The sequence below is a fragment of the Callithrix jacchus genome, chromosome 15 (assembly GCF_049354715.1).
Source record: "Callithrix jacchus isolate 240 chromosome 15, calJac240_pri, whole genome shotgun sequence".
Taxonomy (NCBI): domain Eukaryota; kingdom Metazoa; phylum Chordata; class Mammalia; order Primates; family Cebidae; genus Callithrix; species Callithrix jacchus.
The window spans coordinates 13,314,965-13,340,167 of record NC_133516.1 but is presented as its reverse complement, the minus strand read 5'-3'; the positions used below and the strand labels follow the sequence as shown (position 1 = coordinate 13,340,167).

General features: G+C 57.3%; 2 protein-coding genes across 11 annotated transcripts; one reads left to right on the top strand and one right to left on the bottom strand.

The window, feature by feature from the left end:
* The first annotated feature begins 30 nt into the window (after positions 1-30).
* CLCN2 (chloride voltage-gated channel 2) lies at positions 31-15,761 on the top strand. 6 transcript variants are annotated; one of them, XM_035275278.3, is made up of 24 exons: positions 31-222; positions 2,461-2,617; positions 2,781-2,912; positions 3,515-3,643; positions 3,730-3,863; positions 3,972-4,049; positions 4,130-4,208; positions 4,340-4,465; positions 4,560-4,644; positions 4,729-4,830; positions 5,987-6,071; positions 6,181-6,336; positions 6,716-6,785; positions 7,028-7,138; positions 7,369-7,582; positions 7,882-8,015; positions 8,255-8,427; positions 8,529-8,643; positions 8,856-8,929; positions 9,203-9,253; positions 9,362-9,400; positions 9,574-9,678; positions 15,008-15,094; positions 15,206-15,761. In XM_035275278.3, exons 1-24 carry the CDS (start codon positions 157-159, stop codon positions 15,398-15,400), a joined length of 2,697 nt encoding a protein of 898 aa, XP_035131169.1. In that variant the 5' UTR covers positions 31-156; the 3' UTR covers positions 15,401-15,761. The 6 variants fall into 6 exon arrangements, with proteins under 6 accessions (XP_035131169.1, XP_002807616.2, XP_078206509.1 ...); XM_002807570.6 differs by having other exon boundaries at positions 9,200-9,253; XM_035275279.3 differs by lacking the exon at positions 31-222 and adding an exon at positions 304-442 and having other exon boundaries at positions 9,200-9,253.
* FAM131A (family with sequence similarity 131 member A) lies at positions 15,700-24,987 on the bottom strand. Of its 5 annotated transcripts, none has more exons than XM_078350385.1 (7): positions 23,702-24,987; positions 23,208-23,615; positions 22,408-22,550; positions 19,754-19,847; positions 19,321-19,503; positions 19,026-19,142; positions 15,700-17,442 (listed from the first exon to the last, which is right to left on the bottom strand). In XM_078350385.1, the coding sequence occupies exons 2-7, from the start codon at positions 23,293-23,295 to the stop codon at positions 16,967-16,969; spliced, it is 1,101 nt and encodes a 366-aa protein (XP_078206511.1). In that variant the 5' UTR covers positions 23,296-23,615; positions 23,702-24,987; the 3' UTR covers positions 15,700-16,966. The 5 variants fall into 5 exon arrangements, with proteins under 5 accessions (XP_078206511.1, XP_035131176.1, XP_078206510.1 ...); XM_035275285.3 differs by having other exon boundaries at positions 23,555-23,615; XM_078350384.1 differs by having other exon boundaries at positions 24,799-24,987.
* Positions 24,988-25,203: the final 216 nt, after the last annotated feature.

Genomic DNA, 25,203 nt, shown 5'->3' with positions numbered 1-25,203 from the left:
TGCGCCTGCGGCGCCCGCTCCGGGCCCGCCGCACTCTGCTCTCGGTCTCCCGGGCTGCGGGGACGGGACGGCCGCCGGCGCTGACTCTGCGGGCCGGAAGCCGAGTAGAGGGCAGAGCCCGAGCCCCGGAGGGAGGCGAGAGGGCAGTGCAGGGAGATGGCGTCGGCCGCGGCAGCGGAGGAGGGGATGGAGCCGCGGGCGCTGCAGTACGAGCAGACCCTGGTAAGTGAAGCCGAGCCCAGCCCGCGGAGTGCGCTCCGGGACCGCTGCTCCAGGTTACCCTCGGCAGCGCGAGGACCGAGGGCCTATCTGAATCCCGTCCCAGCCTTTTGAGCTGGGGAAACTGAGGCTCGGAAGTCCGAGGCTGCGGGGCCGAAGGGATGGAAAGATGCATGCTGGCTTCTCGCTGAGGCTGAGGGCCTACAGAGGACAAGGACACCAGGTACTTGTCTCAGGTGCCCTTCCCTTCACCCCCCAACACACACGTTTTCTTTGCTTCTCCCCTCATCACCTGGGCCTGAGTCTCAGCACCCACTGCCCCTTCCGCGGCACCATTCACACCATTGAACTTTCTCCACGCCACTGTCTCCGCCACCCAAGACATTCCCTGTGTCCCTGGCATGCGCCTGGCACCGTTCTAAGCATAGAATCCAGTGTGTAGTAAGAGGGTCAGCCCCAGCCCCTACCTCTGAGGGCTCCACACCCAGCGTTGGCAGGAGTCCTTCTGTTGACTCTGGAAAAAGGTGGCTTGCCACTCTGGGGGACAGGAGCTTTAGGGAGGGTGGGTGAAGCAGGAATAGGTGTGGGAATTGGGACCTTTGTCCATTCTGACACGGGGTAGCCAGCCCCCACCCACCCCAGGGTGTGTCACTTGACCCCATTAGAAGCAGGGGTCCTGGGCTCTGAGCTGACTCATTGCCCCCATTGTTACTTGGCATTTGAGAAGCCACGTGACCCCCCCCCCCATGTCACTGAGGTGGAAGACCGAACCCTAGAGAAAGGAAGGGGCCCCTACCAGTTTGGGCTGGAATTTGCCCAGAAAGGTGGCAGGGAGGGAACATCTTGGGGAAGAGAGGCTATAACTGAGTCTGGGAGGTGCCCAGTTAGGAGAGAGTAGCTGGATGAATCAGGATGGCCGGGAGAGGTGGGAGTAGGTCTGAGTAAAGGAACCATCCCTTGGGATGGGGTAGGAGATACTTGTCAGTCTGCCCAGACCAGGATAGGAGCGTGGTCAAGGAAGCCAGGTACCTGGTGCCTCTGTTGCACTGGCCACCTCTCCACCTCCGTCCCTTCCAGCTGTCTCTGGAATGAGCTCTCAGGGGCCAGCCCTGTCCCAGGCACTCTAAGCTCTAGCCTCCCCCGTTCCCGTCCCATCCTTCATCCTTCCCACTCGCCTCCCTCCTCCTACACGGTGCCTGCCTTTTTACACTCTCTGTGCTTCGCTTCCTCCTCCCGACTTCTTCCACTGTCATCCCTTCTTTCTCTTGCCCGTCTCTTCGCCTTGCCTTTTCTCTTTTCCTTTCTCCTCCCTAGTTCCCTCTCTTCTCTTTGCTTGCCCTTTCCTCACTCTTTATCTCTCACCCTCTCTATCTTTCCCTCCCTCCCCCCCATCCCAGCCCCAACAGGAGCCCTTTGTGTCCCGAAGCTCTGCGGGTGGCAGCCGGAATCTACTCCTCCCCGCCCCCAACACACGCCCAGCTTGGCAGGTCTAGCCCTGGTTCAGGCGACTCTCCCGTCCCATCACCCCAGCATCCATAGTTGCAGCCCAGCCATCCACAGCCTCCACTGTCCCCCAGCCCACTGCTGGGCTCAGTGCAGCTCCAGAGTGGGGCTGAGGCCACCAAGACCTCTCCACCCACCCTAGGCGAGAGGCTTTCCACTCCTAGCTGGGCTGGCAGGCCGGTGTGGGTGGCGGTTGAGAATGGGGACAAGGGGATTAGGGTGGCTGGGAGGGGTGCAGCTGAGTTCATCACAGGCCAGAGGCCCAGGAGGAACGTGATAAGGATTGGGGCCTCGCCTGCTCCTGGGCGCAACTCAGCTGCCCCGAGCTCCACGAGGCTCTTATTGCTGCCCATGTGCCCTCGATCACCCCTTACTCCCTGACCTTCCGCCTCCCACTTTTAGACTGAGCCACAGGTTTTCCATCTTTTCCTCCTCTGGGGCCTTCCCTCTCACTCCTCCTCAGTGCCTCCGCCCCAGGCCTGTGAGAAGAGGACCAATTATGCTGCCACCCCCAGAGCTGTGTCCCTGTACCTTGGCTGTCCCCATCATCTGGCCAGGACAGCCCCCACAGTCTGCAATGTGCATTGTTCCCACACCACAGGCCAGAATCGGAACTGTGCCTCTGAGAGGGATACCCAGTGTGGGGGCTGGGAGAGGGGGGTGGAGGCTCTAAGAACCCTCCCTGCATCCCCACTCGGCCCATGACCTCGAACACCTCCATCCCCACTGTTGCTCCAGATGTATGGCCGGTACACTCAGGACCTCGGGGCCTTTGCCAAAGAGGAAGCTGCTCGGATTCGCCTGGGAGGACCTGAGCCCTGGAAGGGTCCCCCTTCCCCTCGGGCTGCCCCAGAGCTCTTGGAATATGGACGGAGCCGTTGCGCCCGATGCCGCAGTGAGAACTGGGTTGGGGCAGGGGACCTGGCTGTGCTGTGCTGTGCTGAAGGGACCAGAGGCCATTAGAGCTGCTGATGGGGGACAGCGCAGTTGAGGGGGCGGTAAAAGGGGTAGGAGCACTCTGGTGCCAACCTCCTGCTTCTTCCCTTCCCTGCACCCAGTCTGTTCTGTCCGCTGCCACAAGTTCCTAGTATCCAGGGTTGGTGAAGACTGGATCTTCTTGGTTCTGCTGGGGCTCCTCATGGCACTGGTCAGCTGGGCCATGGACTATGCCATTGCTGCCTGTCTACAAGGTGAGGGCAAGAGCTGGCAGGGGAGAACTGGGAAGAACCCTCCTGCTTCAATGCCATACTCGTCTAGACATGGAGGAAGGCATCTTGGCTTCTTGGCCACTGACCACTTTCCCCAGCCAGTCTGACTGCCCAGATTCGGGCATAATCTTGGCCACTCCCATAGGGCACAGCTTCTTGCCTCCCCGTTCCAAGCGACCCTCTGGCCTAGATTTGGCTTTGTCCCAGTGAATGCTCTCAGGGACCCTTTCCTTCCCCCATGCACAGACTCTGTGTGGTATTCCATGGGTCGGGTTGTCATATCAGTGTGGTCCAGTGGCCAGGCTGTAGGGGTGCCCTGGGGGTCCAGCAGGTTCTCTTCCCACAGCCCAGCAGTGGGGGTGTCCTGGGGGTCCAGCAGGTCCTATTCCCACAGCCCAGCAATAGGGGTCCTGGGGGTCCAGCATGTCCTCTTCCCACAGCTCAGCAGTGGGGGTGTCCTGGGGTTCCAGCATGTCCTCTTCCCACAGCTCAGCAGTGGGGGTACCCTGGGGATCCAGCAGGTCCTCTTCCCACAGCCCAGCAGTGGGGGTGTCCTGGGGGTCCAGCAGGTCCTCTTCCCACAGCTCAGCAGTGGATGTCCCGGGGCTTGAATGCCAGCATCTTGCTCCAGTACCTGGCCTGGGTCACCTACCCGGTCGTCCTCATCACTTTCTCAGCTGGATTCACACAGATCCTGGCCCCTCAGGCTGTCGGTACATTCAAAGAGAAGGGGAGGGCAGAGGCGGGACCCCTGAAATGGGCACATCAAATGCCTCTCCTGAGACTGCTCCCTCCCCAGGCTCTGGCATCCCTGAGATGAAGACCATCCTTCGCGGCGTGGTGCTGAAAGAATACCTCACGCTCAAGACCTTTGTCGCTAAGGTCATCGGGCTGACCTGCGCCCTGGGCAGCGGGATGCCACTTGGCAAAGAGGTCAGTGCAGGTTGAGGAATGAAGGAGCTCCTCCAGGCGGAAGAGAAGGCAGGCCAAGGTCAGGGCGGGCCCCTCCCGACTCACCGCCTGCCCCGCCCCACCCCGCAGGGCCCTTTTGTTCATATTGCAAGCCTGTGTGCCGCCCTTCTCAGCAAGTTCCTCTCCCTCTTTGGGGGTATCTATGAGGTAAGGGGCACCCTGGGGACAGTGGAGGGCAGAGGCTGCTGAGCCCATGGCTGACCCCCTCTTGCCACCACTCTCACCAGAATGAATCCCGGAACACAGAGATGCTGGCTGCCGCCTGTGCCGTGGGGGTGGGCTGCTGCTTTGCGGCGCCGATTGGAGGTAGGAGGGATCCCAGGTCAGCTCAGCCCCATAACCCTGCCCTTGGCCTCTCCTCCTCTGCCCCTCTCATCTGGGTCTGAGGCCACAGGCCAGTCCCAGGACTCAAGTGGCGGCCTCCATCCCCCTCACAGGCGTGCTCTTCAGCATCGAGGTCACCTCCACCTTCTTCGCGGTGCGGAACTACTGGCGGGGCTTCTTTGCCGCCACCTTCAGTGCCTTCATCTTCCGGGTCTTGGCAGTCTGGAACCGGGATGAAGGTGGGGCACCTGGGGGCTGAGGGCAGCCTGAGATGGTGCCAGGTTGGGGGCCCAGGAGGCTAGGCGTGCCTCCCTCTGCTCTTCTTCCCTGTAGAGACCATCACGGCCCTCTTCAAAACCCGGTTCCGGCTGGACTTCCCCTTTGACCTGCAGGAGCTGCCGGCCTTTGCTGTCATTGGGTGAGGAGCTGAGGGGCTGGGGGTGTCGGAGAGGAGGGGTTTCCAGAGGACGCGCATTCACTTGGGCGCCTCTTCCTTTTCCAGTATCGCTAGCGGCTTCGGTGGAGCCCTCTTTGTCTACCTGAACCGGAAGATTGTCCAGGTGATGCGGAAGCAGAAAACCATCAACCGCTTCCTCATGAAGAAGTGAGTGGCTCTCAGTGCCTCTCCAGGTTGCTCTGGGTTGTATGGGGGCTGCGTGTAGGCCAGGGGACAGTGATGGTGAGAGAGCGGCCCAGTCAAAACAGGCACTCCGCTGAGAAATCAGCTGGCAGTGTTGACTGAACATTTTTATGTTCACATGAATTGCCTGAAAATTGACACTTTTTACGTTTATAGTAAAAAGAGACGTATATAGAGACTATATATAGGAGTGCTCTCTGGAGTGTTCGAGCCTCAGTTCCCCCCATGACCCATAGGGATGGATGAGGTTTTTTTTTTTCTTTGAGACAGAGTCTCACTCTGTTGCCCAGGCTGGAGTGCAACGGCATGATCTCAGCTCACTGCAACCTCCACCTCCTGGGTTCAAGCGATTCTTCTGCCTCAGCCTCCTGAGTAGGTGGGATTACAGGCATGCACCACCATGCCCAGATAATTTGTATTTTTCGTAGAGACATGGTTTCTCCATGTTAGTCAGGCTGGTCTCCAACTCCCAGCCTCAGATGATCCACACGCCTCGGCCTCCCAAAGTGCTAGGATTACAGGCATGAGCCACCTTGCCTGGCTGAGATTTTTTTGTCTTCAGAACACAGCTCTCTCAGTGTGACCCTGAGGATTGGGAGTGGGGAGGCCTGAGACATGACTTCCCTTGGGACTGATATCCTTCAGAGAGAGGGCAACCAGCTGAACCTGCTCCCTGCAACCTCTGGTCAACTCCATGAGTGACCCCAGCTTCCCCCAACACTGACCTTTACCCTAAGTCACCACAGAGAGACAGGCAGAGGCAGAAACTTCCCCACCCCATCACACAACGCGCCCTTCAGATGGGTTTCTGAGGATGGAGGGTGGAATAACAACTCAGGGGGCCCCGGGAGGGTTCAGGGGATGGACCCGCTGCTGCTGCCCACCTACAGCGTCAGGGGTCAAGAGAAAGGCCTGTGGGTCAGACCCCTGCTCTTAGAATAACCACAGTCCACCATCACCCTCGGGGCCATCATACCATAAACAGCAAAGGGGGCCTCCTCTCAGGACTGAGTGCTTTCATGAAAGAGCCAAGGCTGTGCTCTGACCTCAGCCCTGAGATATGCAAGGGCACCCAGCCCTTGGCCACCCACGACTGATGCTGTGAAACCTACGACTCTAGGCGCCTGCTCTTCCCGGCTCTGGTGACCCTGCTCATCTCCACACTGACCTTCCCCCCAGGCTTTGGACAGTTCATGGCTGGACAGGTAACCGAAGCCAGAACAGGGCTTCCCTTGGACGGCATTCAGCAGCCCCCATGGGCCTCTTCCCTTCGTCCTGCTGATTCCCTGGCCTGAGGCACCCTGTTCACTCTAGCTCTCACAGAAAGAGACGCTGGTCACCCTGTTTGACAATCGGACGTGGGTCCGACAGGGCCTGGTGGAGGAGCTAGAACCACCCAGCACCTCACAGGCTTGGAGCCCACCACGTGCCAACGTCTTCCTCACCCTGGTCATCTTCATTCTCATGAAGGTGGGCTCCTCATGTGTACATTGCTAACCTTTACATCGCTTGCCCTTCTAAGCACCTGCCACGCAGTGTTCCCTCCTCGAAGCCTCTCCACAGTGCCATGGGAAAGGCACTATTATCCCCATTTGAAAGGTGGGGAGTTGAAGCACGAGGGTGAAGTAGCTGGCCCAGAGTCACCCAGCTAGAGGGCAGAGCAATGATCTGAACCCTAGTCATCTTCCAGAGTCTGTCCCTTCCCTTCACCTGGGAGGCCTGGGGGTTCCGGGGTAGCTGGGAGGGTCACGCCTACCTGAACAGCGAAGCAGCCTTCTCCCGGGTTGGAGCTGGGGGCTGCCTGGGGCCAGGTGGAGCCTCTTCACCTCTGACCCACCCCTGCCTGCAGTTCTGGATGTCAGCCCTGGCCACCACCATCCCAGTCCCCTGTGGGGCCTTCATGCCTGTCTTCGTCATTGGTAAGTTCTAAGCTGCCTGCTCTACTGGCCTGCACTCCCCCACCCCCCGCCCCGCCCGCGACCATCCCGCTGCCCAAGAGTGGGTTTTTGGTTCAGCCCTAGCCCGAACCCCGACCTTGCAGGACTGTGCCCTGCTCTGAATGACCCGCCGGCCCCTCCCTCACCCTCTGACCTTCTCTCTTCCTAGTGCCCCCGCCCTCCCCCTCCACTGCCTCTTTCTCTTCCCACCCCCCTCCCTGAAGGAGCAGCATTTGGGCGTCTGGTGGGTGAAAGTATGGCCGCCTGGTTCCCAGATGGAATTCACACAGACAGCAGCACCTACCGGATTGTGCCTGGGGGCTACGCGGTGGTTGGTGAGTGCCTCAGGTTCAGTCGGCCTTGCAAGACCCCCTGCCCGCGCCCTGGTCACAGGATGAGATTCTGGTGCCCCCTGCTGGCAGAAACCCGGCTTCCCTCAGATACACAGGCCGGGTCCCACGACTGTACCCGGCAGCCCTGAGGGACCCACTCAGGACCTGACCTGGTTGTGGAGGGTCTTCTGGAGCCTGGGCACCCTGAGGAGACTGAGTGTGACTGTCCACAGGGGCGGCTGCGTTGGCAGGAGCGGTGACACACACCGTGTCCACGGCTGTGATCGTGTTCGAGCTCACAGGCCAGATCGCTCACATACTGCCGGTCATGATCGCCGTCATCCTGGCCAACGCGGTCGCCCAGAGTCTACAGCCCTCCCTCTATGACAGCATCATCCGAATCAAGAAACTGCCCTACCTGCCTGAGCTGGGCTGGGGCCGCCACCAGTACGGAGGGCTGGGGGATGGGGGGGGTCGTGGGTGAGGGACAGAGGGCACCCTAGGTCCCTACACCCACCTCTAGCAAGGGCCTGAGCCATGAAGCTGGGAGATGAGCCACCCTCATCCACACACGGAGAGGCTGTAGCTGGCCCCTGCTGTTCAGAAGGAAGGGTGGGAGCACCCCTGGGCCCTTAGCCCTGTCCTCATGGTTGGGCTGTGGGGCCTTCCTTGTGGCCCTGGGATGGTAGTGCTCTGGGAATGCTCCTCATGTGGACCGTAAACCAGGCATCCCTCTTGGCCCCCAGGCAGTACCGGGTGCGAGTGGAGGACATCATGGTGCGGGATGTGCCCCACGTGGCCCTCAGCTGCACCTTCCGGGACCTGCGGTTGGCACTGCACAGGACCAAGGGCCGAATGCTGGCCCTAGTGGAGTCCCCTGGTGAGGCCAGGAGGGGGCCCAGGTGCTAGGGGCATCTCCCAGGGTTGAAGCTTCAGGAAGGGGCAGGGAGCTCAGGAGCGGTCTCCTTGGTTCCAAAGGGAACAGGACAGCACTTGCCAGGTGGGGGCTTCCCTCTGGGTGTGGGCTGTATGCAGGCCCTGCTCTGAGTGTGAGAGAAAGCAGGGGCTGAGGGGTTGAGGGGCTCCTGCTTACTGGGTCCTTCCACCTGTTCCACCAAGAATCCATGATTCTGCTGGGCTCCATCGAGCGCTCACAGGTGGTGGCATTGCTGGGGGCCCAGCTGAGCCCAGCCCGCCGGCGGCAGTACATGCGGGAGCGCAGAGCCACCCAGACCTCCCCACCGTCTGAGCAGGAGGGTGCCCCTAGCCCTGAGGCTTCTGTCTGCTTCCAGGTGAGAGGAAAAGCCACAAACACATCTTACATGTCATTCTGGGGACTGACTGGGAGGGTGGGGTGGGACCATGGCCCACCGGTCCCTTCCTGCCCATGCAGGTGAACACAGAAGACTCAGGCTTCCCGGCAGCCCGGGGGGAGACCCACAAGCCCCTAAAGCCTGCACTCAAGAGAGGGCCCAGTGTCACCAGGAACCTCGGAGAGAGTCCCACAAGTAAGCCCATCTCTCCTCTGTCATTCATAGAGCCTGAGCCAAGCTGCTGAGATCCATTAGAGTCCCTGGCCAGCCCTGTTGCTGGGGTACATCCCAGCTGGAGGAGAGCCAGGGCTGGAACTAGGGTACCTCTCCCCCACCTTCCTTGCCTTTCCCAGTCCTCTCCCCAAAAGATGACATTGCCCCCTGGGGCCTTATGTTTGGGAACACAGGGAGCACAGAATCGGGAGGCATCGCCCTCCGGAGCCTCTTCTGTGGCAGTCCACCCCCGGAGGCTGCTTCGGAGGTGAGTGGCTGGGGCCTCTCCTCCCAGCTTGCTTTTGTCCCCTGCTCCCTCTGCAATGAGGAGACCACCCTGCAGAGCCTGCCTCCATTCTCCCTGCTGCCATTAACCCTGCAGTGCCTGCCTCCATTCTCCCTGCCCTTCGGCCCTCCCTGCTGTTGGCTCAGGCCCTGCGCTGCGCCCTTCCCCTGGGCTCTACCACTTCCCCTCACCTCACTCTCCCTGTAACCCCAACTCCTCATCTCTCTGGTTTGGTTCTGACAAAAATTGGAGAAGTTGGAATCCTGTGAGAAGCGCAAGTCGAAGCGGGTCCGAATCTCCCTAGCTGTAAGTGTGCCCACTCTTCCGGCAGCTCGGGAGCACGGGCAGGGAGGCAGGGTCTGGCTGGATAAACTCCAGAGCCCCTAGCTGCCAGCCTCCCTTCCTCTCTCCTAGAGTGACCTGGACCTGGAAGGCGAGATGAGCCCAGAAGAGGTAAGGTGCCACTGGACTCTGGACCCTGTTTCTTCCTGGGTGTGTTATCATCTTGGCTGCTGTCCCCATGGGAGGGACCTTGTTGTTGGAAAAAGGGCAGGCAGCTTGCAGGGAGGTCGAGGTCAGCTACAGGCACCACCTTCTCCCTAACCCGCCTAGTCTCTTCCCCTCAGATTCTGGAGTGGGAGGAGCAGCAACTAGATGAACCTGTCAACTTCAGTGACTGCAAAATTGATCCTGCTCCCTTCCAGCTGGTGGAGCGGACCTCTTTGCACAAGGTAGGGCCAACAGCCTGGCCCAGGGCTGGTCTGGGCTCTCAGGAGGACACAGTAGGGATCTTGGTCCCCCTGCAAGTTTGGACTCAGGCCAGCGGGGAAGGAGGGAGGAGAAAGGAGTTGGCTCAGTGCTGAGATGTTTTTAGACATACTTCTTGGATGATGGGAGGCTGAGAGCAGCCTCCTCCTGCTCTGTGGTGGAGCCAGGCATCATTTTTCTCCTGCCCAGCCTTGCCCTCGAGGGAACTCTGGACCAAAGAAGCAACAAAGACAGGGCTTGAGCTGGGTGGAAGCCAGAAGGCCAGGCCAGGGCCAGGGCTAGGCAGGAGGCCACCAGAGCCCAAGGTTGATACACCCACGTGGGAAAATATGGGTGAGAAACAGGCAGGATAAGAAAATGCAATATACAAGCTAACAAATATCCAAGTAGGGGTGGGGAGACTGCAGAGGAGAGATAAACAAAGATGAGAAGCACCCAGTGGGGGACCTGGAATGTCAGACCGCAGAACGTCTGACTTACTGTGGGCCAAGGGGAAACTGGTAGGGATGCAGGAAGATGGCTCAGCAGAACTGCAAAGCGGCCCGCAGAAGTGGGCAGAGGAGCTGAGTAGGCTGCTGGTGGTGGGCGAGGCAGACACCAGGGCAGCCAGGAGCTCTCTGCTTCCAGAACTCCCAAGGAGGGCAGCCCGCATGGCTGGGCATCTTCAGGCCACCCAGAAAGCTGGCAAAATGGCTCTTGGGACCAGCAGAAGCCAAGGGGTATTTTAGCTAAATTTTTGACAGGCATAATGTACAGGCCTTGAAGCACTGGGGGCTTGAGGGAGGCGATAGGAAGCAGATAGATGTGCCCAAAACCTGCATGTGGGGCATTTAGCTCACACACAAGCTGTGCCTAAGAGCCAGATGGCATGGATAAGCGGAGACTGAGGCAGGAAGCACAGGGGACAAGATAGAAACAAAAAGGCAAAAGGTAATAAAGGAACGTGTAAGTCCTCGGATAAGTGGCAAACTACAGTGCAGTGGCAAGAAGAAAGGGAGTCGGCCTGAGAGAGCTTCTGTTCACAGCCTTCCTCCCGGAACCTCCGAGGCTCTCTGCAGTGACCTTCCTTACTCCTCAGGCCCATGATGGTGACCATGCTGCCATTTTTCAGGTGCTTTCTATGTGCCAGACACTGGGCTAAGCTCTTCAAGTGTTTAATCATCACAACCACACTATTAGCAAGTTTTTATACATGAGGAAATTGAGATTCAGAGAGGTTGAGCAAGTCACACAAGGACACACAGCTAATAAGTAGCAGACTGGCCGGGCGCAGTGGCGCATGCCTGTAATCCCAGCACTGTGGGAGGCCGAGGCAGGTGGATCTCCTGAGGTCAGAAGTTTGCGACCAGCCTGGCCAACATGGCAAAACCCTGTCTCTACTAAAAATACAAAAAATTAGCCAGGCGTGGTGGCGGGCACCTGTAATCCCAGCTACTCAGGAGGCTGAGGCAGGAGAATCGCTTGAACATGGGAGGTGGAGGTTGCAGTGAGTGGAGTTCATGCCACTGCTCTCCAGCCTGGATGACAAGAGCAAAACTCCGTCTCAAAAAAAAAAAAAAAAAAAGTAAGTAGCAGAACTGAGCCTGGAATCCAAGATGGTCTGACTCAAAAGCCTGTGGCCTTAACCATGTTAATGCATGGGGAAACTGAGGCATGCAGTGAAGGGGGGTCCTGTGCCTAAGTCAGCATAGCAGAGTCAGGCCCAGAGCCCAGATTTCCTGGCCCTGCTCCCAGGATTCTTCCAGAAGGCCATGTTGTTCCTCTCCCTGCCTGTTCACTATTCCCAGGCCCAAGAAGTATGGGCCCTCCAATGGGCTCCGTGATAGCTATTTAAATTAAATGAAAAAGAACAAAGTCGATATTTGCTACAAACTTAAAAATCAGAGGAAGAGAAGAAGCCTTGGGGAACCAACTAACAAAAGTACAGAGAACTAGAAGTGATAAGAACACAAAGATCAGCACTGAGTGTCCTTACAGGCCTGAGGAATCAATAGGTAGTCCCCGATTCAGTTCAGGAGGGGAACGTTCAGATAAGAGAGAGAATACAGTGGAGACTGTTTCGGAACCCTGCAACCAGGGATCACTGCAGCAGCTAGTGAGTAACTCACTCAGAGCCACCCATGGAGAAGCAATGGTAAAGGCCACAGCGGGGGCTGGGGCGAGGGCCAGGCCACCTGAATCCAAACCCCACTCTGCTGCATGCTAGCTTGCTGTGTGCCTTGCTAAGTTTCTGAGCCTCTCTTGTGCTTCCTTTCCCTATCTGAATTGTGGATCACACCTCACTGGGTTTCCTAAGAATTAAAGGACTTGAAACATGTGAAGCACCTACAGTAGAGCCTAGCACACAGGAAGTATGTGACGTACGTTAGGAATTACTGTCACTACTCCTACCACTCACACTGAGATCAATTTTAAAAGATCGCGTGTGCTGGACATGGTGGCGCACCTGTAGCCCTAGCTACTTGGGAGGCTGAGGTAGGAGGACTGTATGAGCCCAGGAGTTCAAGTCCAACCTGAGCAACATAGTAAGACTGTCTTCTAACAAATTTTTTTTTGTTGAGATGGAGTCTCGCTGTATCCACCAGGCTAGAGTGCAGTGGCATGATCTCTGCTCACTGAGACCTCCACCTCCTGGGTTCAAGTGATTCTCCTGCCTCAGCCTCCCCAGTAGCTGGAATTACAGGAGCATGCCACCACATCCAGCTAATTTTTCTGTATTTTTAGTAGAGATGGGGTTTTACTATGTTGGCCAGGCTGGTCTCGAAACCCTGATCTCAAGTGATCCACTTGCCTCGGCCTCCCAAAGTGCTGGGATTGCAGGCATGAGCCCCTGTGCCTGGCCGAAAAAAAATTTTTTTAACTAAAATTAAAATACTGTAATGAGACTGGGTATAGTGACTCACACCTGTAATCCCAGCACTTTGGGAGGCTGAGGTGAGCAGAGCATGACATCAAGAGTTCAAGACCAGCCTGCCCAACATAGTGAAACCCTGTCTCCACTAAAAATACAACAGTTAGCTGGGCATGATGGCACATGCTTATAGTCCCAACTACTCGGGAGGCTGAGGTGGAAGTATCACTTGAACCCAAGAGGCAGAGGTTGCAGTGAGACAAGATTGTGCCACTGCACTCCAGCCTGGGTGACAGAGTGAGACTTTGTCTCAAAAAAAAAAAAAAAACTGTAATGAGAGAAGAGCTGAAATGCGGAAGAAATGAATGTTTTCAGACAAAGATAAGTGATTGTGAAGCTGGAAGCTGGTGTGCACAGTGGAATCTGAGGCATAAAGACGGGCTGGGGTTGGCTTGAGAAGGGTCTCATGGGTCATTGTAGGGAGTCTGGGCTGCAGGCACATTTAACGAAGTGCATAGGATAAGAAGGGCCAGACTGGAGGGAGGGGAGCCAGAGAGGAGGAGAACCCATGACGCTGTTGCAGCCCTGGTCTTTGTGAGGATGGTTGGCATGGCCAGCTGTTCAGGATGTGAATTGGTAAGGCTTGGTGACCACCAGGGGCAAGTGGTTAGCAAACCTGAAAGGCATATTGCCTGCCAGAAGCTCACCTGATTAGGACTGTGGAAAAAAAGGTAATTCAAGGGAACTATTTAATAGGCTCCTTGGAAGAAGCAGAGAGAGGTTATTTGACCAGAAGGAGACAAGGCTAAGAGATTATTAAAACAGGAAACCTCATAATAAAAACGTTTCCCTCTGAAGTCAGACAAAGAAATTAAGCTAAAGTGTAGCATGTAGGACTCAAGTTAGACAGGAGGAGGAATTGCTAACCACATGACAACTGTGTTATCTGTATTGCAGGAACACAGATTTTTTTTTTTTTTTTTTTTTTTTAGACAGGGTCTCACTCTGTCACCCAGGCTGGAGTGCAGTGGCATGATCATGGCTCACTGCAGCGTCTGCCTTCTGGGCTCAGGTGATCTTCCCAACTCAGACCCCCAAGTAGCTGGGACTATAGGCACGCACCACGTCTGCTTTTTGTAGACGCAGGGTTTTACATATTGCCCAGGCTAGTCTCAAAGTCTTGGGCTTAAGCGATCCACCCACCTCGGCCTCCCAGAGTGCTAGGATTACAGGCATGAGCCACAGCGCCCAGAAGAGCTTATTCTAAAATTGAACTTCTCGCCCCTCTAAGTATTGTCATGCTATGGGTGGAGAAATTTAGGAAAGTTCTGGAAATCCCTCCCTGAAGAATTTCAAATGTATAAGAACATTTAAAAAGTATTCAGGCAATTTAAATGAGTTCTGAGTAATTGATACAGAAGAAGCTGTTATTACTGCTCATCTTGATCCAAACATTAAGCCAGGAGGCTTAGAAGTAAACTCAGAACAGTGAGATAAATGATAGGCCAAAAATTCCAGGAACTGCTGAGTCAGGAGAGGGTTTTTCAAGACATCTGGCCCCAAGAAAATCTACTTAAAGCACAAGGAGTACTGGCTGACAGTTTCTGAAGCCTTGGTGGTTATATCTGAAAGCTTAGGGGAGGGCTCAAAGCAAGCAAAGCATGGGAGGATGGGATGCCTGTGGTCCTCCGGGACTGCAAGCTGCATCTCAGCAGAACTTGGGATGCTGCTTGGACCCCAGAAAAGGCAGATTGTGTGAGAGGCATAGCATGTGTCAGACCAAGACTGGGAGGTCAGAGGAGGGGAGAGCCCCCACACCTGGCCACTGAGCTGGGAGGGCAATTGAGAAGCAGTAGAGTGAGAGACACAGGATTCAGGCCTGGGGGCCCTTCAGGTGGGTGTGGGCTCTCCCTTTTGGGTATATCTGCAATTAAACAGGAGTGGGGCTGTGCATCCCCATCTAGTGTGAGGAAAGTGACTGGGGCTGCACAGCCATTCCTGATGATCCACCCAGAACAAGTCACTTCACTGTGGAGCCCCATGCTGCTTCTCCTAATGCTGAGTTCTCAGGAGAGCACTGAAATGAAATGATGATTTAAGACCTAGCCCGGAGCCCAACCAATCACTAGACTTCGTGTGTGAGCAGTTCTGTCTTCCATCCCCCTTTTTAACATGGGACTAAGAATTATTCCCCCCTCCTATTTCTCCGCGTGAGCAACATTAGGATTTGGAGTATCAAGCTTCTGAGGCCTGGACACAGAAACATTCTCGTTATGATTACAGTTGTCACTGTTTTCCCTCCAGCAGTCCGGTGGTCTCCTTCTCTCCCAATCTGTGGCACTCCTTCTATTCCATGCCAACCTCGTCCTGGCCCCCTGTAGCCTGTCATTTAGAGCTGCCCCTTGTCCATCAAGTCCAACCTGTTTTCTCCCACACTGCAGACTCACACCATCTTCTCGCTGCTGGGAGTGGACCATGCATATGTCACCAGTATTGGCAGACTCATTGGAATCGTTACTCTAAAGGAGGTGAGATGATGGTGGCCTACGGAAGCTGAGGTCGGCTCACCTGGGGAGAGGCGGGGAGGAGTTTGAGCCGGGAGCTCTGGGTCCAGACATCTGTCCCTCTCACCTTTCCAGCTCCGGAAGGCCATCGAGGGCTCCGTCACAGCACAGGGTGTGAAGGTCCGGCCGCCCCTTGCCAGCTTCCGAGACAGTGCCACCAGCAGCAGTGACACGGAGACTACTGAGGTGCATGCACTCTGGGGGCCCCACTCCCGTCATGGCCTCCCCCGGGAGGGCAGCCCTTCTGACAGTGACGACAAATGCCAATGAAGCCCTCATGGGTGGCCTAGGATGGCACTAGCCAGGCCATCAGCCCAGAATCTGCGTCTCATCCCTTCTGCCTTGGGAAGGCAGGGGACAGCTGTAGCCGGAGGCTGCGCTCTATCCCCCTCCAGACCTGGGGTGCCAGCTTCTCCCAGCTCATCCTGCCTGGAATCTGACCCAGTGCCCACCTGCAGCAAGCTTTGCAGGATGGGGTTAGGGTCACTTGACCCCTGTTCCCCCTTTGAGGGAAGGGGCAGAACTAAGATGGGTTTATAACTGGAACTTCCAATGACCAGATGTATATAGAGATTTACAAAGATTTTTATATTAATTTAATAAAACAAATTATTAAATAGAACAAAATAAACACCTAATGAGCCACTTATATATAGAATACTTGTGCCCGTTGGCGCTCGTTCTTACCTTGGGCCCTCTTACCTGACAAAGCCTACAAGGCACCGCCCCACAACCATTAAAACCTAGAGTCCAGTGACCCTGGAATGCAGGATCTGCCAGTCTCCACTGTGTGCTCATCAACACCCTGGCTGGGGCGGGGCCCCGTGCTGTTGTAGTGCTGGCCTTTCATTCCCTCCCCAAGGAGAAACACTCCCCCATGCTTGTCACTCACTGGCACAATTCCTGCCCCTCAGCAGGCATCAGCTGACAACTCCCAGCCACCCCTGTGGCCCTCTTGTGGCCCTCTCTAGAAGAACATGGAAGTCCCAGCTCTGTGGCAACTAGAGGCAGTCTTTCCTCCACCTGCCCGCCCGCTCTCTCGGAGAACTCTGCCTGAACGTGGGCAGCCCGGCTGGCTGGGAGGCTCCAGGACACTGCCCGCACATCCGAGAAGGGGTTGGGAAAGGGCCCAGGCCCCATTAGGGGGCCAGGAAACGGGTGGAGGGTACATGCTTTCATCATTCCAAAGCCTCCCAGAGAAGAGAAGATCCGACTGAAAGAACAGACCAAAAACCTTCTGTCTTTAGGAAAAAAAGAGGAAGATTTAGAGACGATGGAGAGGTGAAGCACAGCACGAGCCCAGCTGGGCAGGGGCCTGGGGGACGGCTCAACCCATAGGCTCTGGGAGGGCAGCAGCCGGCCCCCGGGTGGGGTGAGTCTATCAAGCACTGCACGTGGACTCGGAGGTGAGGAGAAAAGCAGAGAAGAAAGAGGCATGGGGAGGGTGGGGGGTGGCTGGGCCCCCTCCCTCCGCACCCCCCCACAGCCCAGTCACAACCACCCCCTTAGTGGTCCACATCATCTGAGGAGGAAATGTGCATGTGGCATTTGGGTTTACAAACATGAACATCACTGCCTGCCACAGCTGCAGCCATGCCCCAGAGGCCCCGGGCAACCCCCGGCAAGCCCCCGGAGTGGGGGCAGGACATGCGCCCCCAGCCCAGCCCCTGCCTCCTCTCCAAACACTTTCATGCAAAACACACAACGGAGAAGCGAGCGCTCCCAGGAGCCCTCTAGGCTGCGGAGCTCTGCTGGGAGCCTTGAGCCCACACTTGGGCATAGAGGCTCTGCCCCTAGCAGCAGCCAGGGGATGCATGCCACCAGGCATGAGGCGGGTCACTGTTCCTCCGGCTCTGCCTCATCCTCATCTAAGGACAGCACCCCAGAAGAGGCCACGTCAGAGGCTTGCCGCTGCCGCTCCCAACTGCCTACTAGTGGTGGGCAGAGTGGCTGGCAGTCCTTGCAGGGGGCTGGCTCCTCCTCTGAGGGGGAAAGGCAGGACTCCGTGAGGGGTGAGTTGTAGAGGGAGTCCTGGGTCTCCAAGGGGCCCAGGCTGCGGAAGGCACTTTCCCGGCTGGGGGGCAGTTTGGCGAGAAGCAGCTCATCCCCCAGCAGCTGGGAGGCCAGCCGGGCCGGGGAGCCCAACAACCCATCCTCCAGGCTGCACAGGCTAGAGCACAGGGTGTCTGGGGACACGGTCTGTGAGCAGTCGCTCTCAGGCTCCACGGAGCCCTGGCGCACAGGCCGGGAGAACCGGTGGCCGGTGAACAGGTCCTGGAGGTGCGGCCCCAGGGGCAGCTGCCCAGCGAGGTCTGTGAGGGGAACAGAAAAGAAGACAGCCTTGCTAGCTCGACTGCCATTGGTCACATTCCCACCACTCCATCCCTGGCATAGCTCTGGGGGCGGTGGATAGGTGCTGGGTAACTTTGAACCAGTCACAACTTTCTGAGACCTCAGTTTCCTTAATGGTGGGTTGGAGATTCTAACAATATGAGAACAAGAAATGCAGGGACCACTGCATATGGTTGTACAGTTGCTGACTGCACCACGGGGCCTGTCCAAGGCAGTGAGAGACAGCAAAATCTAGCCCATGCTTTGCTCACTCAGCAGCATGCCCTGGCCTGCCAGAGAAAGGGGCGCCTTTTTCTAATTTGCACAAAGATTCCACACGGGCTAGTAGCAGCCTTGGATAAACGTTAGTTATTATCATTACCCCAGGGGTCAAAGCAGGCCTGGAACTCAATCAAACAGAAATGCCTGTGGGTTAAGGTTCCATCCCGCCTTCAGACATCTACCTCAGCCCTCCAGACCACAGCTGCAGTCTCCAACCTGCTCTCATGTATTGCCTGCCTTGGAGAACTTGCTAATTCACTGGAGGGGTAGGGGCTGGTAGAGGTAATCTTCAAAGGCAAAGAAAGAGGTTGTGGGGAATGGTGGCCTGTGAGACTTGAGCCCAGAAGCTACAGAGAAAGTCAGCCACGTGGTCTAGGGAGTGAAAGATGAAAGGAGGGCTGAACACAGCTGCAGAGCCCTGCGGGGTCCCCTCTGCAAGCACAGTCCAGAGCAAGGCCCACAGGCTGGAATGCAAGGATGCTGAGTTGGAGCCAACTTGGCCCCGTGGGTGTTCCGGGCCCAGCATGCCTTCCTGTTGACCCAGGGCTGCAGCTCTGCAAGGGGCTGGTCTGTGCACTGCAGCTTCTCTGCCCAGCCACAGCCAGCCAGAAGGCTGCCTCAGGGAGGAAGAGGCAAAGGATCTGCAAAGCCTCCCTGAGACATCACTGCACAGAAGGTGTCCTTGAAGTCTTTGGGCTTTTTTTTGTTTTGTTTTCTGTTTTTTTGAGACCGAGCCTTACTCTGTCTCCCAGGCTGGAGTGCAATGGCACAATCTCAGCTCACTGCAACCTCCACCTCCTGGGTTCAAGCGATTCTTCTGCCTCAGCCTCCCAAGTAGCTGGGACTACAGGCGCGTGCCACCACGCCCAGCTAATTTTTATGTTTTTAATAGACGGGGTTTCACCATTTTAGCCACGCTGGTCTTGAACTCCTGACCTTGGGATCCGCCTGCCTCGGCCTCTCAAAGTGCTGGGATTACAGGCGTGAGGCACTGTACCTGGCTTTTTTTCCCCTTTTTCTGAGGACTGCAAGGCACAACCATGCAGACAGGCAGAGAAGCGTCAGCACCTGTAGGAAAGGAACTAACCCATTTCTGCCCGCTCATCTCCCACCCATAAGTGTGCATAGCCTTCCTGACCCTTGAGTGTCCAGACCTCCCTGGACCGAGTCTGTCCCTCTCTCCCTTCCCCTCCCACAGGCTGAGAATGTGGGTACGGCTCTGAATGAGCCCCAAGGTCTATCAAGCAGGTCCTCCACAGCACTAGCACAGGCTGCCCCTCACCTGAGTCAGTTCCCCCAGCAAAGTCCTCATCATAGGAGTCATCAGTGGAGTCCTCGCCATCCACCGAAGACCATGCCCGCAGCTTGGCTTCTGCGATGGCAAACTGCTCAGCCACTCCTGTCATGGGGACGGAACGTATTAGCAGAGAAGGTGAGCTAAGTCTAGGGCTTGGCTTGGAGTCAGGAGAGAGGAGAAACAGGGTGTGGAAAGACTCCAACCCCCACGTCAGACCCAAGGAGACAAAAGGAAGCTGCCCTGTGACCAGTGTTAAGCTTATCCCCTTTCTGCCATCCACCTGCTGCAAAGCGAGCCTCTTGTTCCCCCTCGCTGAGGTCCGAATAGGAGGAAAAGGCTGACTCCAGGGCAGCAGGCGAGTCACTTGGCTTGCTCCAGCCCTTCCACTCAATCAGGTGAGCCACTCGGCCCTGGGCCATGGCGGTAGGCTTGGTCACGTGGTCCTTCACCACCTGGGAAATACCTGGAGATGGGAGAGTGGAGAAGCCTGGTAAGGGAACAGGCCAGGGCGTACCTGGGCAGGGAGGTGGAAGGGTGGCAGTAGTTAGGGTCCACGTGAACCTTTAGGTGGGGGAAAGGGGTGGGATTCATCTGAGCGATGGAGGAAAGGGGAGACCCCAGCATGTGCTCACAGGAAACAGTTCCAGAGGGAATGTACGAAAGGGAGGAGAAAGGACAGAGAAGCCAGAAACATGGGAGCGGGGGCTGCATACCATGCAGGGAGGACCTGGCCAGCGCAGCGATCTCCTGGATAGTTAGGGCTCTCCGGGACTTGGGCAGCATCGCGACTGTGTCTCCAACATTCACCTTGGGTGACACCATTAGAAGGTCAGTGCCCCTCTGCCAGCAATGAACTTCCCTCTAACATGCCCATACCCAGCCAAGGCATGAGGAGGAGACGGGATGAGGAGGGAACAGCGCCTATGTCCCAGTGGCTACAGGGAAATGTAAGATGAGAAGCTAGGACAGGTGAATTCTGTCCTCCTGCAAAGCAATGGAGATTCAGACAGGCCCCAGGAAGCAAAACTTCAGCTAATCCTCCACCTTCCTGGCACCCAGAGGAGACAGAGGCAGGGCAGGAAATGAAGAACCATGAGTGGAACCTCTTGGGAGAGGGAAGAGCAGGGAGGAGAAGAGTGTAGCACCCAGGGCTTTAAGAGTCCCCTCCCCTCGCCCCCACCCACTCCTCTTGGTCTTCCGACCCGCATTCCAGCTGTTCGGGCAAACTCAGCAAGATGGAAATCAAACACCAACACCTTCTCCGCATGTCTGGCCCTGCTCCCTAAGCTCTTTCCTGTGCATCACCCACCATTCTCCCATCCAGCCTGGCACCAAGCCTCAGCAATACCATCGACTCTCCCCTAGGCTTTGCTTGCCCACATCTGTTGATAAGTCCTAATGATTCCACCTGCAAACTCCCAGCTCCCACCCTGTCCTTCCTACTCCTACTCCACTGCCCTTTCTCAGGCCCTCAATGCCTCCTGCCCAGGTCAGCAGAAATGGTGTCCCACAGCCTCCTCCAATCCCATGCTCTCTTCCCAGGCCAAAGTGTAGTGAGTGGGGCTCATGTCTTCCCCAGACTGCTGTGATGGCTGGCTGGCTCTCTCTCATTCTTCCAGTTTAGGCTGAAATACCACCTTGTCAGAGTAGCTTTCCTGGCCCCCCTATTGGTGGTCTGTCCTCCCTCTTGTCTCTAACAAATCACTCTCTGTCAGTGTCCCCTATTCGTGGCCTTTAATCGTAGTGGGCGATAATGATCTCTTTCGCATTTCCTGTTTCTTGGTCTCCCTCACTGGTCTTTGGCTCGTGGGGAATTTAGTCTGTTTTGGTCACTGTAGTGCCCAGTGGTTAGCATACCACCTAATACAGAATAATCTCTTTAAAATGCATAGCCTGGATGAATGAGGTAAGATATCATGTAAACAGTTTTCCTGGAGTGCAGACGGTTACTTGCTTCTAAAATCCTGTCTCGGCTCCCCCCATTAAAAAATGCTTGCCATCACTTAAGGCCTCTCTCAAGTGCAGCTTGCTAGTTTGCCCGTGAGGCTAGTGCAGGCATCACACGCAGGCCCTGAAGGACCTCACTCTGTGATGCCCCTGCCTCCTTCCTGGCCTCCTTGGAATCCACCACTGATCTCCTCTGCCCAATCAAACCCCCTTCTCAGGCCAGGTGTGGTGGTTCACACCTGTAATTCCAGCACTTTGGGAGGCCAAGGCGGGTGGATCACCTGAGGTCAGGAGTTCAAGACAAGCCTGACCAACATGGAGAAACCCCATCTCTACCAAAAATGCAAAAAAATTAGTTGGGTGTGGTGGCAGGTGCCTGTAATCCCAGCTACTCAGAAGGCCGAGGCAGGAGAACTGCTTGAACCCAGGAGACGGAGATTACAGTGAGCTGAGATTGTGCCATTGCACTCCAGCCTGGGCAACAAGAGCAAAACTTGTCTCAAAACAAAACAAAACTCTTCTCTACCAGTCCCTGTCAGCAAGCAGCACACCTGTCTCCAGGAAAAGGAACCCGGCTTTCCTCTAGGCCAAGAATGCCATCCTTACCTGAAAAAATGCTTGCCATCACTTAAGGCCTCTCTCAAGTGCAGCTTGCTAGTAATGCTTTCAGCCCACGGCCTCTCTCTCTTCTCTGCCCCACCCCGCCCCTATCATTGCCCTTGTCTGTCTCCTGAGGGAGCTCCCGACGGCCAGGCCTAAGTGGGATGCACTAAGTTCCTAACTCCACCCTGCACCTGGCTCAGCGCTCCCTGACAAGCCCCAGCAAATGTTTCCATCACTGAAGGAACTGGGAGGCACACGCCCCTCCCCGGCATTGCTCGGCTCTCCACTATCACGTTCCTGTCCCTCGCAAGGACAGTCAACACTGCCCCTTGACCCGAGGCCCACCCTCGCTCCCTCCCCTTGGGTACCTGGCTGACAGGGCCCCAGGGTGGCGCCGGCAGCCTCCCGCCAGGCCCAGGGGGAGGAGCACCTGCTGGGTGTTTTTGGCTGGCTCTCCCTCCCTCACCTCGCTCCCCACAGCCGCCACCATCCGTGCCCGGCGCTCCGCGCAGCTGCGGCCCAGGCCCAGAGAAAAGGTGTATGTCTCCCTGGCAACCCATCACCATGCAACAGGGTCTCCCGGGATACGGCCCGGGATGCGCTGACGTCAGCGCCGAAGGCGCGAGCTCGCCGCCCGCTGGCACAGTGCCTAGCAGAGCAGACCGGCACGGGGGCGGCCTCCCGGCCCGCCGCGGGATAGCGCCTCCGCTCTCCGGAAAAGGGAGCCAGAAGCAGGCTGGCCAGGCGGGGGTGGGGAGTGCAGATCCCCTTTATATGGATGCCATCCTCCTTCCCCCCACCACCAGGGGCCCAGCACCTCCGGCAAGTCCTGGCTGTCCACCGAGGAAGGGCGCGAGGACCGGCTCCAGCCTCGGAGGGTCCGAGCAGATCCCAAGGAGGATAGAGAGAGACCCCGAGGAAGTTCAATCCACTCCACAGCCCACGCAGGGTCCGAGGACACTGAGGGGAAGGGGAAAGGCTGTTCAGCTGCGCCCCTACCTCTGCCAAGATCCCCATTTTCATCCAGTATTGCCATTTCATTTCTCAGACCCCCCCCCTCCACCTTCCAGAAGCTCAGCGCCCACCAGGTGCTTTCCTCATCTCTAAAAGCCCCTATCCCACACATCCCTGGCCCTCAGGCCCCTGGGGCCACCTTGGGGCAGCCCACTGGCCACCTTCCTGGTCTGGATAAATGTTGCTGTCAGAACCCTGGCGTGAAACCAAAGGATGATAAATTCTGACTCTCCCCATTTCCCAGCCTACCCATTCCTCTTGGAAAGCAACTGAGTTCCGCCATCGCTGTCCCCCACTGCCACCACCCTGGACCCTCTGCAGGTGTGCTGCCTTCCTCTCTCTTCTGCTTTCTTTACTCTCACCAGCCTCGGCTGGCCCACAGCTCTTCACTCTTCTTCTCTGACAAACTCAGCATATTTTTTCTGATTTTCACCCCTGTCCCCTGAAGCCATTTCCTGATGCCCTGTCCAGCCCCAGCCTGGTTCTCGCTGCTTCAACCTGGCTCCCAGTATCTAAGCCAGAGTGGTTTTCCTTTTCCACCTAAGCCCCTACTGCTCAGCTTCCCATTATCTCCCAGACCACATCCATGATCCCTGGTCTCACCTCTGCGACTTGTCTGACAAGTCCATCGTCCTCCAGGCCCTTCACGCTGCCACAGAAACATTTTGCCCAGCACAGAAATCATAGGCATGCTGGCTGTGTTGATGCAGAGAACCAAAAGCCTAGAACCGCTCCAGGCTCTGCTCCCAGTTCTATTCCTGTTTTGGCTCCGGATGCTGAGCCAGTCCCCTCCCCATTTGGAACCTGTGCCTAGTCACATAAGGAGAACATTCCTGCCTCATGGCTCTGAGAAGGTGGGAGTACCAGGGCTCAGCCAAGCTCTCTGGGGCTCAGGGAGCTGAGGCCCATCCCCTAGACAGTGCCAACAGGCAATGTACATCACAACTGACCTTTAGCTGGAGCAGCCGTCTCTGTCCCTGAGCCTCAGCCAGCTGGTGGTCCCCAGAAATGCTACCAACCAGAAGGAAGACAGGTTACAGGCCATCCCTGGCCCCCAACTGGTACCTAACCAGGGCTCTGAGGTCAGCCAAACTCACCCCTGACTAGAGGAGGTGATGACTTATTGAACTCCAAGCCTTTGCAGGGCCAGAGGGATCAGAGCAGTCAGCTGCTCCTCAGCTTCAAAAGCCACGAGGTTAACTTAGGACTACAAATCCCAGAATTCCTCAAGGGAAGTACAAATCTCAGCCACTCTTAGCTCCAAAGAACATCAAGTACCAACCACACCAAGGCCTGTGTGACTGACCACCTTCCCTGAAGGCCCAGGACCCATCCCGAACCCAGCCCTGCCTGACCCGAGGCTTGGAAAAAATCCACGACACCAGAGTAAAGGAAGCTGGCCAACCTCAGATGCACAGGACTCGGGCTAGGCCCGGTGCTCACGGCCACCCACGGAAACCCAGGCCCAAGCAGGGGTCAGCACTGCGGGAAGGAAGCCCTGATGGCCGCCTCTGGTTTCCTCTTTCCCTCCACAAAGTAGGGTGATTTGCTTTTGCTGATGGGGGCAGGAAATTAAAGCAACTGTAATAAGTGAGAGGTGATTCAGTGTTCACAGGTGCCCCAAACGGAGCCTCAGTCCCCCCGCGCCAACTGACTCCGAAACGGGGAGTAAATGTCCGACAGAAATTCTGTGGGAGGGTACTTGGCCGGGGTTGAAAGGCTACCACTTTAAGAAGATGGGGACACGGCTGGGAGAAGCAGGTTCCCAGCACAGGGCCACTCCCAGGACAGTGAAGGCAGAGGTGTAGGCGGAAGGGAGTGTGAGTGTGTGGGCGCTCAAGGCCGGTCGCCGCGGGCTGGAGTGGTGGGGGGGCTTCGGGCGGCTCAGCCCCTCCCCGGGCTGTGCGTCTCCGGACACCCTGAGCAGTGGGCGCACGGCGGCCGGCGGCGAGACCACGCGTCTGCCCTGCACCACCCCGAAGCAGGCAGGCCGTGGGAGCGCACCCGAGTCAGTCTGGCCCCTTCCCCGCTCATTCCCGCTCCCTCCTGTTGCCTGGCCCGCCTCCCGGTGCAGGCTCCTCCCTCTCCCGACACCGGCCCCCTCCTCAAGGCCCCCACCCACCCGCGGCCCGCGCACCGCGCACCGGCGGCCGCAGCCTGACTCCCCAACCCGTGCTCGGCCTCCGCCTCTTACCCTGACCCGCCGGGCTCCGAGAGCCGATACAGCCCATGGCCGGGCACCCAGGCGCACTAGCCTGCGCTCGGGGCGCGGGCCATCGCCTTGTAGAGGGTCGGGTCGCGGTCACCACTGGGGAGGGGAGAGCACGCGAGAGGGGAGGGGGTGGGAGTCGCGCGTCCGCCGCCGCTCCCCGGAGAGGGAACCGGGGCCGGTGACGTCAGCGCGGGGGCGTGGCCACGCGTCAACACCCGGAGTGGGCGGGGCGCAGCAACGTCACAGCCACGCAGGGGAGGCCTGGGCCGGGTTCTAAAACGCCGGTCCTTTCCTCCCGGATCCTACCGGCACCTGAAGGCAGGGGCGGCGGAACACTCCCTATGGCAGCCCCGTCACACCACACAGGACCAGAAAACCCCCCTCGAT